Raw genomic sequence first — 17,904 nt, forward strand, 5'->3', positions numbered from 1 at the left:
CTACCTGCTTACAAAAGAAACTTCATTTTCAAAACTAAGTTATGCATACAAGAAGCATGTTATTCAGTTAGGTCGAGCAATCCCACACATGATTATTGATTGCAAAAGGCGAGATGGATTTTTAAACATTTTCACGCGTCGTTATATGATAAATATACATGGATGACAGGCAGTTGTAAACTGAACAAAATGTTCTGTCATCCGTGTTTGTTATTTTCTGATTCGAAATCTGTTTGGAGCAGTACGGGTTTTACGGATATTAATAATTTGTCCGACCGGCTTCCCTTTGCCAAAATTTCACCCTTCGCCACTGCTACATAGTATAAAACAAAGTCGCTTTCTCTGCCCTATGTCCCTTTGTATGCTTAAATCTTTGAAACTACGCAACAGATTTTGATGCGGTTTTTAAATAGATAGAGTGATTCAAGAGGAAGGTTTATATGTATAATAACATCCACTAAATAGTGGAGAAGTACTGTTATTTTTGAGGTTTCTAATGTGATATCGTAAATAATTACATTTTTTCCGCTTACATTGCAAACGCAGGCTGAACCCTACGAGTTTTATCAAAATAATGTAATAAGTATTGTATACATTGAAAAGGTCTACACAAAAGTCTGTGATGGTATATGTTGATCTCTTATGGATAACCCACATTTTTATATACAACGTTCACAGATTTTCTGTAGTGTATTTAGTATTAGCATTGCACCCGTGGGAAGCCGGGGCGGGTCGCTAGTGTAGTCTTAGTATATACTTGAAATAATAAGTACTTTTAAGGTTAGAATAACTTTATTTCTCATATGAATTATGTACAAAAATTCGCTTACTGAGAAAACATTAGAAACTAAGATTAATAATTATTATTAGAACGCATTTAACGCACGAATTTTAAAATTGTTTATTTCATATGGTTATATTCTATATATATATATGTTAATATATACCTGCTAAAAAGGTAACTATAACTCATTGTTACCATGAGATGAAATTTTAGGCTGTGATAAGACTCCGATTAATTTTTGTATGGATCCAGGAAGAGAAGAAAAGAGTCGCCCTAGAGTTGTCAACTTTTAAAATTTGTATTAAACACAAATTAAAAAAAACGTTTTATACGATATCATGCACTTTTATGGGCCAATCATATAATTTGTATTTATAAAAGGTCCGTTTCGATTATTTACAAGGAATCTCAGGAACATGACAAAGCCACATTCAACCCCTTTCTGGAGCAAAAAGTTAATGAAGACATCGACGTAACTCAATTTGTTTTCGCTTCGAGTTTCTTGTGATGCCTCACGAATAATACTTTATTTGATTTGAAAGTTAATTTCGAATTGAATTGTATAAGTTAAACGCATTTTCAATGTATTTTTTAATTATTTTTATTTTTACAAAATAAGCAACCATCCGAGATTACTCCAATGTCTACAATTATATCACTTACAAACAATACACGGTAGAAAAAAACAACACAACTATTAAGATTAAAATACATACATACAAAAGAGACGTTTTTTCTCAGTGGGTATAACAAAAGTAATTAAGCGGACCTTTTGTTTTTCACTAAACGGACAATTAAAAACGTTTGTTAATCTATGCAGTTGATCAATTATTTCCATAGTAGGGTAGGAAATGGCGATCTGGCCTCCTTATGCAACCATCAGGCACCCTAATGCCTAGGTACTGGAGCACTACCGGATTGTTTTCCTTTCTACGTAACAACTTTATGTGATACATGGTAATCGTAATACTCGGCGCACATATATACGTACGTGTTGGTAGCTTCATATCAATATATAGAACATTTGCTATGTGCCAGAGACTGTTCGGTGTCTGAAAATTAAAAAAAAAATTGTTGAAGTAAAAACTTCTTTAGCGGCGTTGTACACTTTTTTGGTATGGGTAAAAAATATTTAACTCGCGTCAGGATTCGTGTCCTGATCGAAAATTCGTTAGATTTATAAAAGTAGATTTTGTAGGTTAGAGGTACTAAAAACATCCCAAAATACCTTGCCTACAACTTTCTTATAGATAGATAGATAGAACACTTGTTTGTAATAAAGAATAGAAAAGAAATCAGACCTTTATTTCCAACATTTTTCAAATAGAATATAGTATTTTAGATTGTTATTTACTTGTGTAAAGTATAAAGGAGAAATAAGGCACATTACATTTAAAAATAATTTACTGTTATTTATTGATGCTATGATGTTTCCGCCTAAACAAATATCTCTAAAACCAATTAAGATGAAGTAAGCTACCGTCGGCAAGTGATTAGCTCAAATGAATAAGATTGCGGCCGGCCTGTTAGCGTAATTACAAAATTTAATATTATGTCCATACAAACTCCTTGTTTCGCAAATCATCGCTGTTCATTAATTCTGACATTGTAATGGCGAGCACAGAAATGGTTTCGTTAATTTCCTATAAACTTAGAAATTAAATTTGGAAGATTAATAATAATTTAATGGAAATGAATGAATTGAACTCACAGTACGATTTTCTCTAATCAACGCACGGAATCGTGGATTTTATGTAGTTTTTATTTTCATACCAAAAACGAACTTATTTTTACAATAGGGGTCAGATGAGCCAACCGGACATAAAAGGCCGTGACCATAGCCCATAAACACCTCTGTCAAATTCTCGATTCTCACCCAGTAAAGCACTCATAAACAATCATAATTTTAATAAACATTTAGCGGCAAATATTATTACGAAATAGTTTTTATTTTATCAAAACCACTTTCGTCCACGACTGTACAGGTACTGAGAGCGATGTAAATTGAATTAGTGGGCGTGTACAGTGCGGTGTAGTGACTCCGCTCTTGTACCCGAGCGTACCCGTGTTAAATTAAACGAGAACTATGCCCTGAGATGGTAGCAATAATAGTATAGATAATATTACGTAAATGCATGAGACTTCGTAAATAATAATTAATTAATAGAAAATATATTTAAAAATCATTTAATTATAAACCTATAAATTTTACTTGAGGCAATTACAGTATTATCTTAATTTCTAGTTAGGACAATAATTATAATGAGTATCATGTATACCTACATACCATCCAACATCGTATCAGATCAGGCATTCATATCCCTGAGACTACCATGAGAAGTTGCTACGCCTAGTTTTAATTAAGTTTAAGTAATTACTGTAGTCAATATTTAATTTAGAGCTTTCGGCGCCTGCGCAGCCTAGAGCGGTGCATAGTCCTTTGAAACAAAGAAGTCAGCGCTGATTGGACGGGAATGACTTGCGCGATCTAAACGCAGACGCGCCGTGAAATTGAGACAAAATTGTAAACGGTTCCGTATATTAAATAACTAGGTAGAAATGGTGAAATATATATTTAGGAATTTTCACATTTCTTATTCTCTGTATTCTGTATTTAACAATCTATTCCTCTATTTTTTCAGTGGCGAATTTAGCACCAGACTGAGTAGGCTGGAGACTAGGGCGGTAGATTTTTAGGCTATTGCTACCTCATAAAAATTAAAAGGATTTCTGCATGACAGTTTTCTGTTGTTTTACAGATCAGCCCCTGCAACAAATTTTTACCCTCTGCTAACTTTGAGTGAAAAGAGCGAAATTCCCTCTTCTCTCTTCCCCCTATCAACCTATACTTGTCAGTGCAACTACTGTTGGGATGCTCCGAAATGGATGGTTTGTGTATAATTTTGTGCTGTGCATAAATGTATGTGGAGTTACGTGCGTGTTGGATTCTAAAAATAGTCAAGGTGAAGATAATTGTACAGGCAAACCCGTAAAAGCTTCAGAGCCTAATAAGCTTAAAGCTTCATACCTCGAATATTTGTAAATTTGCCACTTTATTTTATTATGGCAATGGCTAATTCAATATTAGTAGATATATGTTAAAAGTACAGTTTTTGTTACCATGGTTACCGTTTCTTATGAATTATAATGGCGATACAAATTGTCCTACTTATTTCTTTTTCTTGATAATATATATAAATATAAAAATCTATTCGTGCACCACCTTGGAACAATACAAAGGATTCTTATTACTTATTTAGTTTACATCCTTAATCAATTCAATGCATGCAATGATGGTTGCAAGGATTTAATCCTAAGTACATTAAGGAATATATCATATCCAAGTCTTAAATATCAAAAATATAGACAGATATGCGATAAAAGAGTAGTTGTTTATAAGCATCTCTGATTTGTAATGAAGTCGGTATATCGCTTTCAAAGGTATATAATTTTAATCTGTTTACCGATACATTGTTAGTTCCTTCAGTCAGTATGATCTTACAAAAAATACGGCTTCTTTATGGTCTCACCAATGTAAACGATGACTTTTGATTTTGAGTGCCGTGATTATTAGTAAATAATTTGTATTTACAAAGATTTAATGTTCATAAGATTAAGCAACTTGCAGCCGGTCTGTTGCAATAATAAAAGGAGCGCATGTTAGTCTAATGCTAAACAATGGTAGGTGGAAAAAAGAGTACACAAGAGTAGTGTCTTCTCCTCCAAATAGAGACTGAAAGTAGTGGTGTTGCACACCCTCTTATGTTAAATATCGTTTTTAGTAAATCTTGTAAATTACTTATTAGTCTTAAGTTAGGCTAAATGGTAATGTTAACCCAGTGCAGAGACAATTTATAAAAAACAAAAAAAAAAAAAAAAAACAATTGAATTAATTTCATCACTTTTTTTCGGTGTCTATTTTAATCTAACGTGAGTAACCTGACGTTACTCGTCAAAAATTAACTGTATTAAATAAAAAAGGCACCATTAATTTTATTTCTATTATTGCTTAATATACATATAAACTTAAAATATAGAAAACACCAAAAAAGACTAAAAGATTTATACTTGGTGCCTGAAGGGTCACCATTCTAAAGACTTATAAGAAATACAATAAATATAATTAAAGGTTTATTTTTGATATGGTTCCATGTATGACCAGGATTGTATTTGTAACTTACGTCTTAAGTAAATACATAACTAAAATTACACAAATAAAATTTATCACTATACAAATAACTTCGACATAGTTCCATATAGAGGTATGCTTAAGTGGGTTTAATTTTCAATAAGCACCAACATAAAGACGTCGACGATAAAATGTAACTGCCAACTGCCATTTCATTAGTCCCAGACTTAGTTTTTCGGCGTTCACTCATAAATCTGAACATTTAACCCTCCACCCTTTTTGTAGCTCGTAATGAGTGAATTACCATACAAATAGAATATGTTTGGAACGCGGTATAATTGAGATCGGTATCCCGCTGGCTTCGTTTCTTTGTGTGCGCCGGCGCCAGAAACGCGCTATTTTATAATCTTCACTGACCGATACGGCTCAGGAGAAAACATTCTACTATAACCGTAAGTTATGGAAGGAGGTGATGTTAAAAATTATTTTTAGAGTAAAATTTTATAGGAATTTCGTGATTTTTTTTCTATGATGCACTTGTCATTAGGTACCTAAAATTGTAAAATTATCTACAAGTACTAGAACTTAAACGGCAGTGATTAGATGAATCATCAGACTGCAGATTAATTTATGTCTGATTTCTACTCAATGTTTGTCGATATTATTTTTTAATTATTATTTTACATTTACCTGTCTTCAGGTATATAATTATATAGAGTTCATGTTTCTCTATTTATCCTATCATGACTTCATTAACAGTCATTTATTAACAGTCAATTAATAAAACGTACCTATGTTATGTGCGCCATGTGCGAAAAGAAAAAAAAACAAAGTTATAAGTTAAATTATACTTATTACATTTAAAATATTATTAGTATTTTAATTACTAATTTTCGATTTATGATGAAAGTATGTAAAGTATTGTATTTGTAAGCAGTTTGGCTTGCGTAAGCCCATTCACTGTTCTGCTCTTATGAAAATGGATTCCCAATAATCCTTTTTTTCCCATGATCGAAGTCGTAAACTGTCAAAATTTTGAACTTCTAGCCTGTGGCTTTCCTACGAATCAGTGTGTGAAATTTTATATAGTAAACAGATGTCTTAGACTTAGATTCAGAAAGGAGACTTAGCTCTAAGTGCAGATATCGTATGTCAAAAAATTACGTTTGACATACGGAAGTCATACCAAGACCGAATTATTGCTAACCATAACTACATACGAATATAAACTCAAACTCAAACATATCTTTATTCATATAGGTAAACATGTAGGTACACTTATGAACGTCAAAAAAAAACAAATTAAATTAATTGTAAATTTATATTTACAACCTGGTATTATAATCCTGATAGTATAATCTGAAATATGTTATTATTATATTTAAGAGCAAGTCTTGACTTTGTTTCTGACGATAAGTCACAAATTGTCCATCAGAATTGGAAAATGATTGAGCCAAAGATCCGTAGTGTGATGTTAATGAATATATACGAATTAAATAAAATGAGGTCGTTTTCGTAGACTTATAGTATGGATTGATCGAAATTACTTCACAAATATCGATGGTGACGTGTTGATTTCTTTATCAGTAAAATACAGAAATAACTTCAAACATCAGTAATGGAGTTATGCCTTGTAATTATATTCGCATTCAAATCGAATTATGCGCCGTAATTGTGATTATACATGAATGTAGGACGAGAATTGTAGAGATTAAAGTTGAAAATTTGCATCTACATTTTCACATGGAAAAATAACGTGCTAGGAAACATGTTCTGTCATACAGGAGATATTCTTATTAAACCAATTCATGTTAATATTTAGATTGCGAGAACTTATTATTACAGTAAGGCATATTTTATGTACTAACTTCCATCTCTGTCATCGTTGGTTAGAATAGACAAGATCAGTTCTGCTTTTTTAAAATTCGAATGTGGAAATACACAAAGCAAGCGTTCTTATAATTATAATATATAAAGTTAATAATCGCGTATAGGCATAGAACATTCGAAAACAAAATCTGTTTCATTTTCTACTTTCGAAATTGACTTTTAAAATTTTTGTTCCTAATTCAAAATTTTGGGACGTCGTATAGTTTACGTAATTGTAGAAGAGTTTCTTACAAATAACTGCATAAATTAATCATTACAAAAAGCTCTGTATACACATAGTATATAATAATAATTTAAATGACAGTTAAAAAGCATTTACTGAGTGCACTTAAGGCAGTCTCCATATATCATGTTAATGCGTCGAAGGTGATTAACAAAAACTTGGAAGGTTTTAGGGAAAATTAGTCACCTGTCATCTCAACAGATGGGTACCATATGGATGGAGAATAATTTGTCTTTATAAGATAAATAGACTTTTTCTTTGAAATGCAGTGAGTCGTTTTAGAGGGTGAGAAACGTTTTCCTTATGTTACTTATAGCACTAAGAAAAATATATACGTACCTTATATGAATCGGTCAATTAATAATACTACTAAAGTATTAACTATTTTTTGAATGTGTTCTAACACATGTTCGCAAAAGACTAGTAAACAAACGTTGAATTGAAGGAAAATGTCTGGTTGAGGACACAATATTCCTTGTTTTTACCTTACACCAGTTATGTTTAAAATTAAACTTAGCAATAATTGACTAGAATTCAATTTAAGGATACTAATGTTTCAGAAATTAATTATTTATATATATATTATACCTACTATACTACATAAACTTATGTATATCGTACCAATTGTATTAGCAAATTTCGTATGAATTTCGTAAAACAAAATTGTACACCCAAGTTCATTACATTAACTTCCATCCCTGTCATCACTGGTTTTAATAGACAAAACAAGTTCTTTGTTTTTAAAATTCGAATGTAGAAATACACAAAGCATGCCTACTTTTATTAAAACTGAGTCCATTTTAAAAATGGAATTATGAAAAAAAATTAAATCGAAAACACGAAATGTCTACTTTCAAAAATCGAACCCAGTCCATACAGGGAGCATTTCTGGTACCAAACGTTATTTATATAGAAACTCAATATAATAAATTAAGTCGTACGGGCTGGGGGCGAATAGTAGAAAATTGAAGCTTAACTAGAATTTATTATCTTGACGACATATCGCCAATTGGCTACTACGCAAGTTTGTTAATATAATAGACTTCTGAAGGGCTGTACGAAAATATATTCTAGAATTATAAGTGTAGAGTTTGAATATCATTAGTAATACAAAACATTAATAATGTAGTAAACTGGTTAAATGTTATTCTAAGATTCAAGAACTGATACTTAAAGTCTATTCCGTTTTTTGACACACAGTGACACTGAAGCGGACCGCAGACCTGAAACGTTTCTTAAGGAACGATAATAAAACCTGTATTATAATTTACAAATATAAAAACTTAAGTATAAAATTAACTACATATTATATAGTAATGTTACATTGCCCAGAAAATTCTTATTTCTATCATTATTAAAAAAAAAACATATTATTCCCATATAAAGTGCCAAAAATAGGTATTCATCGGAAAGAACTTTTCTAAAATAGAACATGACCCTATATGGCAGCCCTAATTCGTTGTCTAGAGGACTCAATTTATGCGTTGAAATCATGATAAAGCTTGCATAATATTTATTGGCAATTTTACTTCACTCATTATTCATGTCTATGACTACTATTCAAACGTAGGAAACATTTTCTTAGCTAAGAGATGCGCTAAAGTGTGTAAAGTAATGGTACCTACAGTGTACAAGCGTGCGACTCTTAAGGCGCCATCAAAACTTCACCAATAGATCTTTTTCGAACCTTTCTAAGGTGATAATACATATGGTGAGATAACTTAGCCACAAAAGTCTTAGCCCCAAAAGTCGTTGACATTTGTCAAGGACTGCGCGATATACAGCTAGAAAAACTATTAAAGAAACATATTCTAAAATATAATCCACGCTGATAGTGACCACAGACTATAAATTTGATTTTGGTACAGATTATGTTATGTATCTCGCTCCAGCTTAATTAGATGATGTTGAATATTTTTTCTTAGTCCATCTAAGTACCCTTGAAATATGCGTAAAATAGTGTTTTCTGACAATTTAAAACGAATAGGTATTTCAAAATATTAGCAACACATGCAAATAGAATAAATGTTGATAATTGCGTACATATTTCATCAATTTAACGATCAAATTTATTGAATATTAACAATATATTAAATAAATCAGTGGCGCTACAATCTACCTATCGGTCTGGAATTTAGAATCTGTATCTGTTTCATGGCCATTTGTTTTTATAATAGGCTAGTAGGTGATCAGCAATCTGTGCCTGACACACGCAGGCGGCTTTTTGGGTCTAATGCATGCCAGTTTACTAGCGATGCTTTCTTTTACCGGAAGAGCGAGTATGAAAGGCGCTCATGGACGTCGGGTATCGAACCTACGACGTCGCACGGTCGCACGCTGAACGCCACTAGACTAACAGATGACTGCCTGTACAAAACAATTTAAAATTAGAAGTGCATTGAAAATTAGAAATTTGCCATGCAATGCAAAATTACCTATTGCATTGCACTAAAAGAATCTTGTAATTAAAAATTTATGATGCATGATATAGCATATAAAAATTTAATAAGAAATCGATTATAATTATAACTTCGGGTATGTTTCGAGATATGTTTTTAAACGGTCATGGCTTGATTCTTTCACTGATTATTTACTTCTATTTTATCATACATCTTGAATTATTCAAACAAAGTCTTGCAGAAATCGTACATTATCATACAGACGAGCGCTTAAAAGCATATTTATTAAAAAGTGTGTCCTTAAAACTGGTAATGTCTTTTAATAATTAAAAAACTCATAAAATAACTGCGAATCGCTGTATGCCCCACGTTGGCCGTTTAATAATCCGATGGCCGGCAGTTCAAAAACATTCTCCATCGGGCGTAATGATAAGGGCAATTATTACCAATTAAAAAAAGTGCGTGAAAAACTCGCACATACAAGTAATTGACAAGTCTCACCTCTCGTAAAGTATTTTATGACGCGTGGAGGCGGTCGCCCCGCCTTAGAGGCGTAGGGAGGAACGCGCGCGCACTATCGCACTGCATGAAGAGGAAAGAGGACCAGTCGTGCTTACCTCGGCGAAGCCAGCGCGCGTTGATTATCGCAAGTTAGCCAGATACGCGCCAAGAACTGTTCGAAATGACAATTGACATCCTCCCGGGGTCTGACAAGTGACATTCGAAAATGGTGTGTGAAAATGTGCCGATGCGAATTTCGAATTTGGAATAGTGCGAAAATTCAAGATGGACTTGACTACACGGCGAGAAAACGATGGGGTCAATGGGACCGAGTGCCGTGATGGTAATGGGGAGATTGGTTCAGAAGTGCCCACCAGGAAATCCACCTCGTTTACTATACGAAATCTTGTTGGCGGCGACGATCGGCCTGCCGACGGAGCCGTAAATGCGAGTGAAGGTTTGTTATTGCGAAACATTTAAAATATAATTATTTTATTTTACATAAGGGATGAATTTTAATTTTAGTAACTCACTAATTGAGGCTGAGCCGTTTTTCGTATGTGTCGTCCAATCTAATTAGGTTTATGTGAAATCAAAAAATATTATCAGAAGTAATTCAAAAGTTTATTCTTATTAACGGAAATGAGATTCAATAAGATATCAGACACGAGATTATATTGATAAGGCAATGTTCCGTACACATAAAAAAACACGTTATCAATTTAATTTTTAATTAAATAAGTAGATACTTTTCTATATAAGTTAGATTGATTTTTTTTTATAAGTTAGTATCCAATATTGCACATATGACTACTACTCTACAAATTTATATTTCAAACCTAATTTATGTACTTAAATTACCTTATCTTAAGAGTGACTTATTATGGTACACTGATCATTTTTATATTTTATTGTTTCATTTTTTAAGTTATTATTTTCGTTGATTAATTCACTGCTATTAATATTCTCAATAAAATATACATAAATCAAATGTTCATTTAGTTTATTTTAGCGTTCATTCAATAAAAAGTATTTTTAAAGTAAATCTTAAAACACCACTATCGATAACAATTTATTTATCAAGTTAATAATCATAAAAAAAACAACATTTGTTTCTTTATTAGTCTAGATTCTAGAAAAAGAACTCTTTAGGCGCGGTGGTAAAAAATATTTTTTATTATTAAAAGGTTAAAACACACTTAATTTTATTGTGTAGTTGATAACATCATACGGTCAATTCCAGACGAAACAATAAATAAATGGTAACATAACGGGACTTCATAAAAATATAGATCATATATATATATATGTATATGATCCATACGTTTTATTACTAACTAGCTGACCCGGCGAACTTTGTTCCGCCTTAATGGCAATAAATAAGCAGTTTGGGTTTTTTTATTGGAAAAAATACAAAAAAATTAAATACCTACATTAATCATTCATTATTATTTCTGTATTTTAGTACATAGGTTGCTCTTCCCTTAAGTACCTTGTGATACACATTTTTTCATTTTTTGTTTTATTATCAGGCGCAAAAACAAACAACGCTGATGGTCTTCCGACCCGTGAACATGCCACGTATAATTGACCATGGGAAAAACATGAATGTTCTAGATTTAAACCACAAACTTTTAAGGATTGGCCTTGTGATTTGTTGATGGTCATGGCAAATGCAAGACGTATCGGAAATTGAAGTCTTTTAAATTCAAACGGCATATCGGTTGGGATCATCGGGATCCTCGGAATAAGAACTTCCTCACCTTTGAATTTTCCTATCATTATCGTAGCGTAAATTACATTGTTCTTCAATTTTCTAACCACCAAACGCATACCATTATGTAGTTCAGGTCATCTACATCGTTATTCTTTTTCTTCTTTTTTATCAGTAAGCAATGTAACTCTCATGTTTGTTGTCAGCTGCAGTTTCGTCACATAGCGCCATAGATTTGACGATTTGAGGCAAGCGTTTTTCGTCGACAGCCGTAGATCTTGGAATTACTGGCAGTATTTGGCGGAAATCGCCAGACAGTAAAATCATTGCTCCTCCAAAACATCTCGATTCATTGCGTAAATCTTTTAATGTTCGGTTAAGTGCTTCCAATGCACGTTTATGCGCCATTGTGCATTCGTCCCAGATGATGATTTTCGATGCCGCTAAAACTTTGGCCATTGCTGAGTGTTTTGCAATATTACACGTTGGTTCTCCAATAGTTTGAAGATTTAACGGTAATTTTAATTCTGAATGAGCCGTACGGCATCCTTCTAACAATGTGGCTGCTATTTCAGAAGAAGCAACTGCAACCGCTATGTTGGATCTCGCCCGAACAGTTGCTAAAACTAATGACATGAGGAATGTCTTGCCAGTTCCACCAAGGGCATCTAGGAAATATAAACCACCATTTTCATCATCGTTTGCCTTCATTAAAGTATCATAAACTTCCTTTTGTTGGTATTTCAACAGGGGTACATTCGTTTGAACTACTAAATCTAATTCCTGGTGATCATATTCACGTTCCCGTTCCAATACTCGATTAAATGCGTCATTCGACAACAACAACAAATAGAAACATTCATCATTCTTTGGATGAACTGTATACATACGACAATACCGAGTTTTATAGTTCTCTTCACTGTTTATACGAATGGGCAATAGCACTATCATTATAATTAAATTGTAAATTGTAAAAATAATTAAACGTATTTATTTAATAGAAATATTTTGAATATTGATTTCTTACAAATATCAAATTGTCATATATACGTCATTACATAGCTGTCATTATACGTCAATTACATAGCTATCATTTGCGTTTTATTATTCCAAGTCTGATTCTTATTTGTTATACCACTTTTTATAGTGACTGACGTTTCATGTCAAGTCCCACGGGAACGCTGTCGAACGGGATAAAAAGTATCCTATGTCCGTCTCCTGGCTCTAAGCTACCTCCATACCAATTTTCACTCAAATCTGTTCTTTCGTTCTTGAGTTATAAGTGGTGTAACTAACACGACTTTCTTTTATATATATAGATAAAATATACTTATAAAACTTATGGGATGTTAGTTAACGGATGGTAGCTTTAAATTATTCAAGTTATGCAAAATAACATTGTATGAACATTTGTTAATGCATTCTTACGAAGACTATTAACATCACGATTTTGACTTTCAAAACAATTTTTGGCACATTCAGTTAATAATTTCATTATTGGATTGTGCCTCAGGCTATAATTTCTCTTACAGCTGTTGCAAAAAGCTCTTATTACATACGTGTATTGATAATTGAGACAATTTTTGTAGTGCAAGAAACAGGATTATTTTATAAAGTGCAGATGTGTATGTGTTCAACCACCTTGTAACTTAGCCTCAGGTCCAATTTTCAATCCTGGTATAAAAACGAATTTAAATATGTATGTACGTAAAAGATTAGATTATTCAAATTTCGAATGTAAAGTTCGCGCTTCATATAAAAAATAAAATTTTAAAAATGGAATTCTTCGTTCTTTAAAACAAAGTGTTCCGTTTTTAAACACAGTCGTTAACTCTTTGAAACACCCAATGGAAAACAATCATAAAAATGTCAGAAGCGATATTATACACATCATCTACCCTAATTTTACAGACGAAGTCGAGTGTAACGAGTAGAACAAGAATGTATGAATTAATAATCGTTATAGCCTTATACAGTGACGTTACATAAATTGTGTAGCAATTACCTAGATTGCCTATACAAGTCATATCGCACAAGAATCGAAGGTTGATTACTATTTAATTATTTTGATTTATAAATAAATTAAACATGATTATAAGCGTTCAATTATATTTATATTCAACTATAGTTTCTGAAAATATACCGTTTATTTTTTAATTAAGACTTTTTAAATCTATATTTATTGAATTAAGTGCAATGTTTTTATTTAAGCATGCGACTCTCAACTCTGAGGTCGAGCGTTCGAATCACGGCTGTGCACCAATGAACTGTCTGTCTATGGGCTCATCTAGTAGTCACTCGTATAAAGAAAAACATTGTGCAGAAGCCGGCTTGTCTCAAATCCAAAAATCACCATTACAGCATTGAATTTTTAAATATTAGGATGATGAAAATGACAGTTTGTGTCGACAAATTTTAATTACCGGTGCAATGGCGTTACTGTCAGCTTACACTGCCACAGTTTATAGACTTTGATGTTGTTAATTTATAAGTAACTTTGCGACATATACAATTAATTCAAAATCTATACTTTAATTTTAAAGAAAGGTTTTTCAAATGGCTTAACAACCCGAAAGTTTTAGTGTTAACCTAAGGGATAATTAAAAACAAACTGCGCTGGCGGTGCCAGGCTCGTGACGTCACTCCCCTAACAAGAGCCTTCCGGAGCTAAATTGAACACCGAACGATTACACTAACACAATATGAGGGTTGGTAAACAGTTTGAGAATTAACGTGCTTCAATAATAGTACTAATTGTAATGTCGTTTAACTAAAAATGGCCTATAAACTCTTTGATACTTCATCCATGGATATTGCAATTAAAAAGAAACTTGATTACAAGTTTACTTATCAGTATTTAACATACGATTCATTTAATATCCTACACAAATAGCCTAGAACATCGAATCTCCTCACAATAAGTCAATTTAATGCTTACTATTTGACTCGGTGTTTTTATTAAATATTTTTAATTCCCATGACAGTTTTGTGTGTGTGTGTGGCATATATTAGAAATATGACGTATTAAATACAATATTTGGTCCTGAAATAGCATTAATTACAATTGATAATTATTTTAAATTGCTGAATAGATTAAAAATTGAACAAACGACTAATAGATTCCTTATAAGTATAGATAATAAATTATTATTAGTAAAATAAAAAAATTCAGACGTTTTAAATATTGCGTCACAAATCAATTAATCGACTTTAAATACCTTTTTAGGTGTATAAAAATGTAGACGTTGTATGAAAACTTTGCATGGACAAATAGACATGGGTGTAATAAAACAAAGTTATTAGCGATGTAAAAGCTAAGGTAAATCGAAACGCGGTAACGCCCAAACCCAATAACCTATCTCAATCCATGTTTGACCATCTTAATCCAAATATTAATCCAAGATAATAGTTAGCCAATAACCAATCTACGGATTGTAAGAGCCATCCGTCGATACAAGCTATCTATGGTAGGTCGGATGTATGTGTTGATAGACCTTCGTATGAAAATGTCAGTTCAACTGTGCCTATATCCTATCTTAAGATTTTTACTTACACCAGTTTTTAAAATAATTAAAAAGCTAGTTGATGTTTTAAACATAGACATGTATATTTAAATATTAATATTTTATTTTGTAGGGTTTTTTTACTTTATTTGGTTTATATTGATTATCAAATATGAGTGTAAAAGCGAAGAGATTAAATTCTATCCGTCGCCAAAAATGTCTTCGTCGGGTTCGGTTATTGGGATGTAGATAGGAGATCATAAGAATTATATCGCAAATCGTAAAGAAAAACATCGTGAGTAAATAGAATCTGTGTAAAACACTTATCTGGCTAACACCGAATAACCCCTGAAACTTAATTTCTATCCCGTTAGGATTAGGGGCTCTATATAAAATATAAGGGAGATTCAGAAACTAAGTTATCTAGAATAGCACGTTGGTATCGTTTCTGCATCGTACCTTTACTATAATCTTTGGACTCTTTCGCACCAGTATAATTAACTTCACTCAAGGCTGTGGGCTTGTCAAGTATGGTAAATTTTTTCACGTGTACATAAAGCACATGTTCCACCACGATCCAATAAATTGGGGGCAAAGAAAGTTTGGAAATTAATTTACTGAAACGATTAATTATTATTCAATTAATTTTCTGAGACAAGGTGACATTAAAACTCATTAGGATATTAATTAACTTTTTTTTCATATTTTTCACATGTTTCTACACGTCTTCGATTTTTTTATTTGAGTAAAATTTTTAATGTGTATTTAAATTACGATAAAAAATTATAAATACTTATAAATATAAGCTTATGAAAAGCTGCTGTTGTTCACGAAAAGGTTCTTGACCAACGCTAAAAAACTACCGCCTAAATTGTAATAGGTATGTATTGTTATTATAAAATAAGCGGGTAGTTTTTTTAATTACTGGATTATTTCCGTGGTGTTAATTGTTATTACATACAATATTGGTGACATACTATAGGTTTTTGTTTCATATTGAATACTTTGTGTCTTATAGACAAATAGGTGATTAGCCTTCTGTATCTGACTGGTTTACTCGATGTTTGCATGTGCAACTGAAGCCACTAAACCAACACATATCTCCTCTATACGATGAGAGGTTGTTCCTCAAAAATCTTCATTTTTGCAAACTATTGTAGGTCTCTACTTACATCTCTCGCTCTCTACAGCTACTAAAAGAGCCGGATCGGATGAAATATCGCTATAATAAGGTATTACTTGATATAAAATAAAATATATATGTATATATATACAATCCAATATATCTTTGTCATTCGGAAGGCAAACTCTAGGACCGCGACTGAAAGTTCTTCAGATATTCCTGTTAGAAATCAGGACATAGATTACATATACAATTATTGTTTTGAATAAATCTCAATTTGTTTGTTCGAATTCTATACAGATATTTTATCACAATTATGCGCAAATAAAAGATATTAAGTGTACAATTTATTGTCTCGTTATAAAGTCGATGTTATTGGGTCACTTTGACAGTACACACCTATTAGATAAGGTGTTAAATGATTATAAAAATTAGTATGGAAATTTATACTTTGCACAATTAATTGTAATAATTACGCATTAATGAAAAGCAGGGGAATGATATCTGTAACGAAACTCTCCAGTCCTGCTAAACACAAGTAAAGAATAATCCAGTAAAATTTTTGCTATTTTATAAACAAAATATTTTGTAGGAATCAAATCACTTCCTACGGTTTTTGCTGAGAATATTTCCTTTGTTAATTACAGCCAACGTAAGCTTATCTTAAATGGGTATAATCTACGCCATCACTCAACTCTCAAGCATGACTTACCTAAGTAATTTCTTTTGCAATTATCTATTCCTGTTAACCTATTATTTACGCAAGTATCACACATTTAAATTACAGTTTTTATCTATTAGAATTTACTATCTTTTATCTGGATTTGATAATATTACACAACAAGGACTTTGTTCTTAAAATATGCATTTAAATTTAGAAACGTGTTTCCCGCGTAAATTCTATTAGACGAAATGTCATTGATTTCAGTTTAAGGGAAATGCCAAATATCAAGTGTCAAACTGTCGATACCGCGGATTGGAATGTAAGAAGCGCTGCGTTCGTGTTCGATAATTGTGATTGGTCAAACGGATGTTATTAACATGACATATTATGTATGTCGCGTGTCAACGCGTCTTGCACTAGAGGTGTTGTTGTCAACAATATTGAAGAGCAGTTTTGCCGTTCATTTTACATTCTTATCATAGTTTCAATTAAATATATATATAGGACGTTTTAAAGACATTTAATACAGAAAAAAATATACAAAAATACGCTATGCAAGAAAATCTATATACAATTCTAGTCTTATCACAGCAGCAAAGCCCATAAAGGAAAATTACAAATAAAGCCGAAACTTGCGGGCTTAGGAAAATTATAAATAAAACATTGAATATTCACCATTTTAGGTACTATAGAATTGCAACTGCACTGACATCGCAACTAATTAATAAACGGTTTTACCCCACACTTAAATGCTTGCAGGTGCATTCAAATGAGTACATTTCTACTCAGCTTGCGTGCAACAATACTTAAAACCTATCACCCTCATAATTACATTAAATATTACAAAAAATAAAGGTTTATTACGATTAACACGGTTGCTGGTAAAATAACCATTTGTTAGAACTATAGTAGGTTTGCTGTAAGTAGGTACATTTAATATAAATCTGTTTGTAAGTTTTTTTAATTGCACTAGA

General features: G+C 32.0%; 1 protein-coding gene across 2 annotated transcripts in view; it reads left to right on the forward strand.

Moving 5' to 3' along the window:
- Window positions 1-10,025: 10,025 nt before the first annotated feature.
- Window positions 10,026-17,904, forward strand: part of LOC110994241 (homeobox protein aristaless) — a 64,794-nt gene continuing 56,915 nt past the window's right edge. For both annotated transcript variants that reach the window (XM_022260784.2, XM_022260785.2), the window contains exon 1: window positions 10,026-10,383. In XM_022260784.2, coding sequence (XP_022116476.2) covers window positions 10,212-10,383 — 172 coding nt within the window. In that variant the 5' untranslated portion in view covers window positions 10,026-10,211. The remainder of the gene's footprint in view (window positions 10,384-17,904) is intronic.

Source organism: Pieris rapae, chromosome 10, assembly GCF_905147795.1.
Source record: "Pieris rapae chromosome 10, ilPieRapa1.1, whole genome shotgun sequence".
Lineage (NCBI taxonomy): Eukaryota > Metazoa > Arthropoda > Insecta > Lepidoptera > Pieridae > Pieris > Pieris rapae.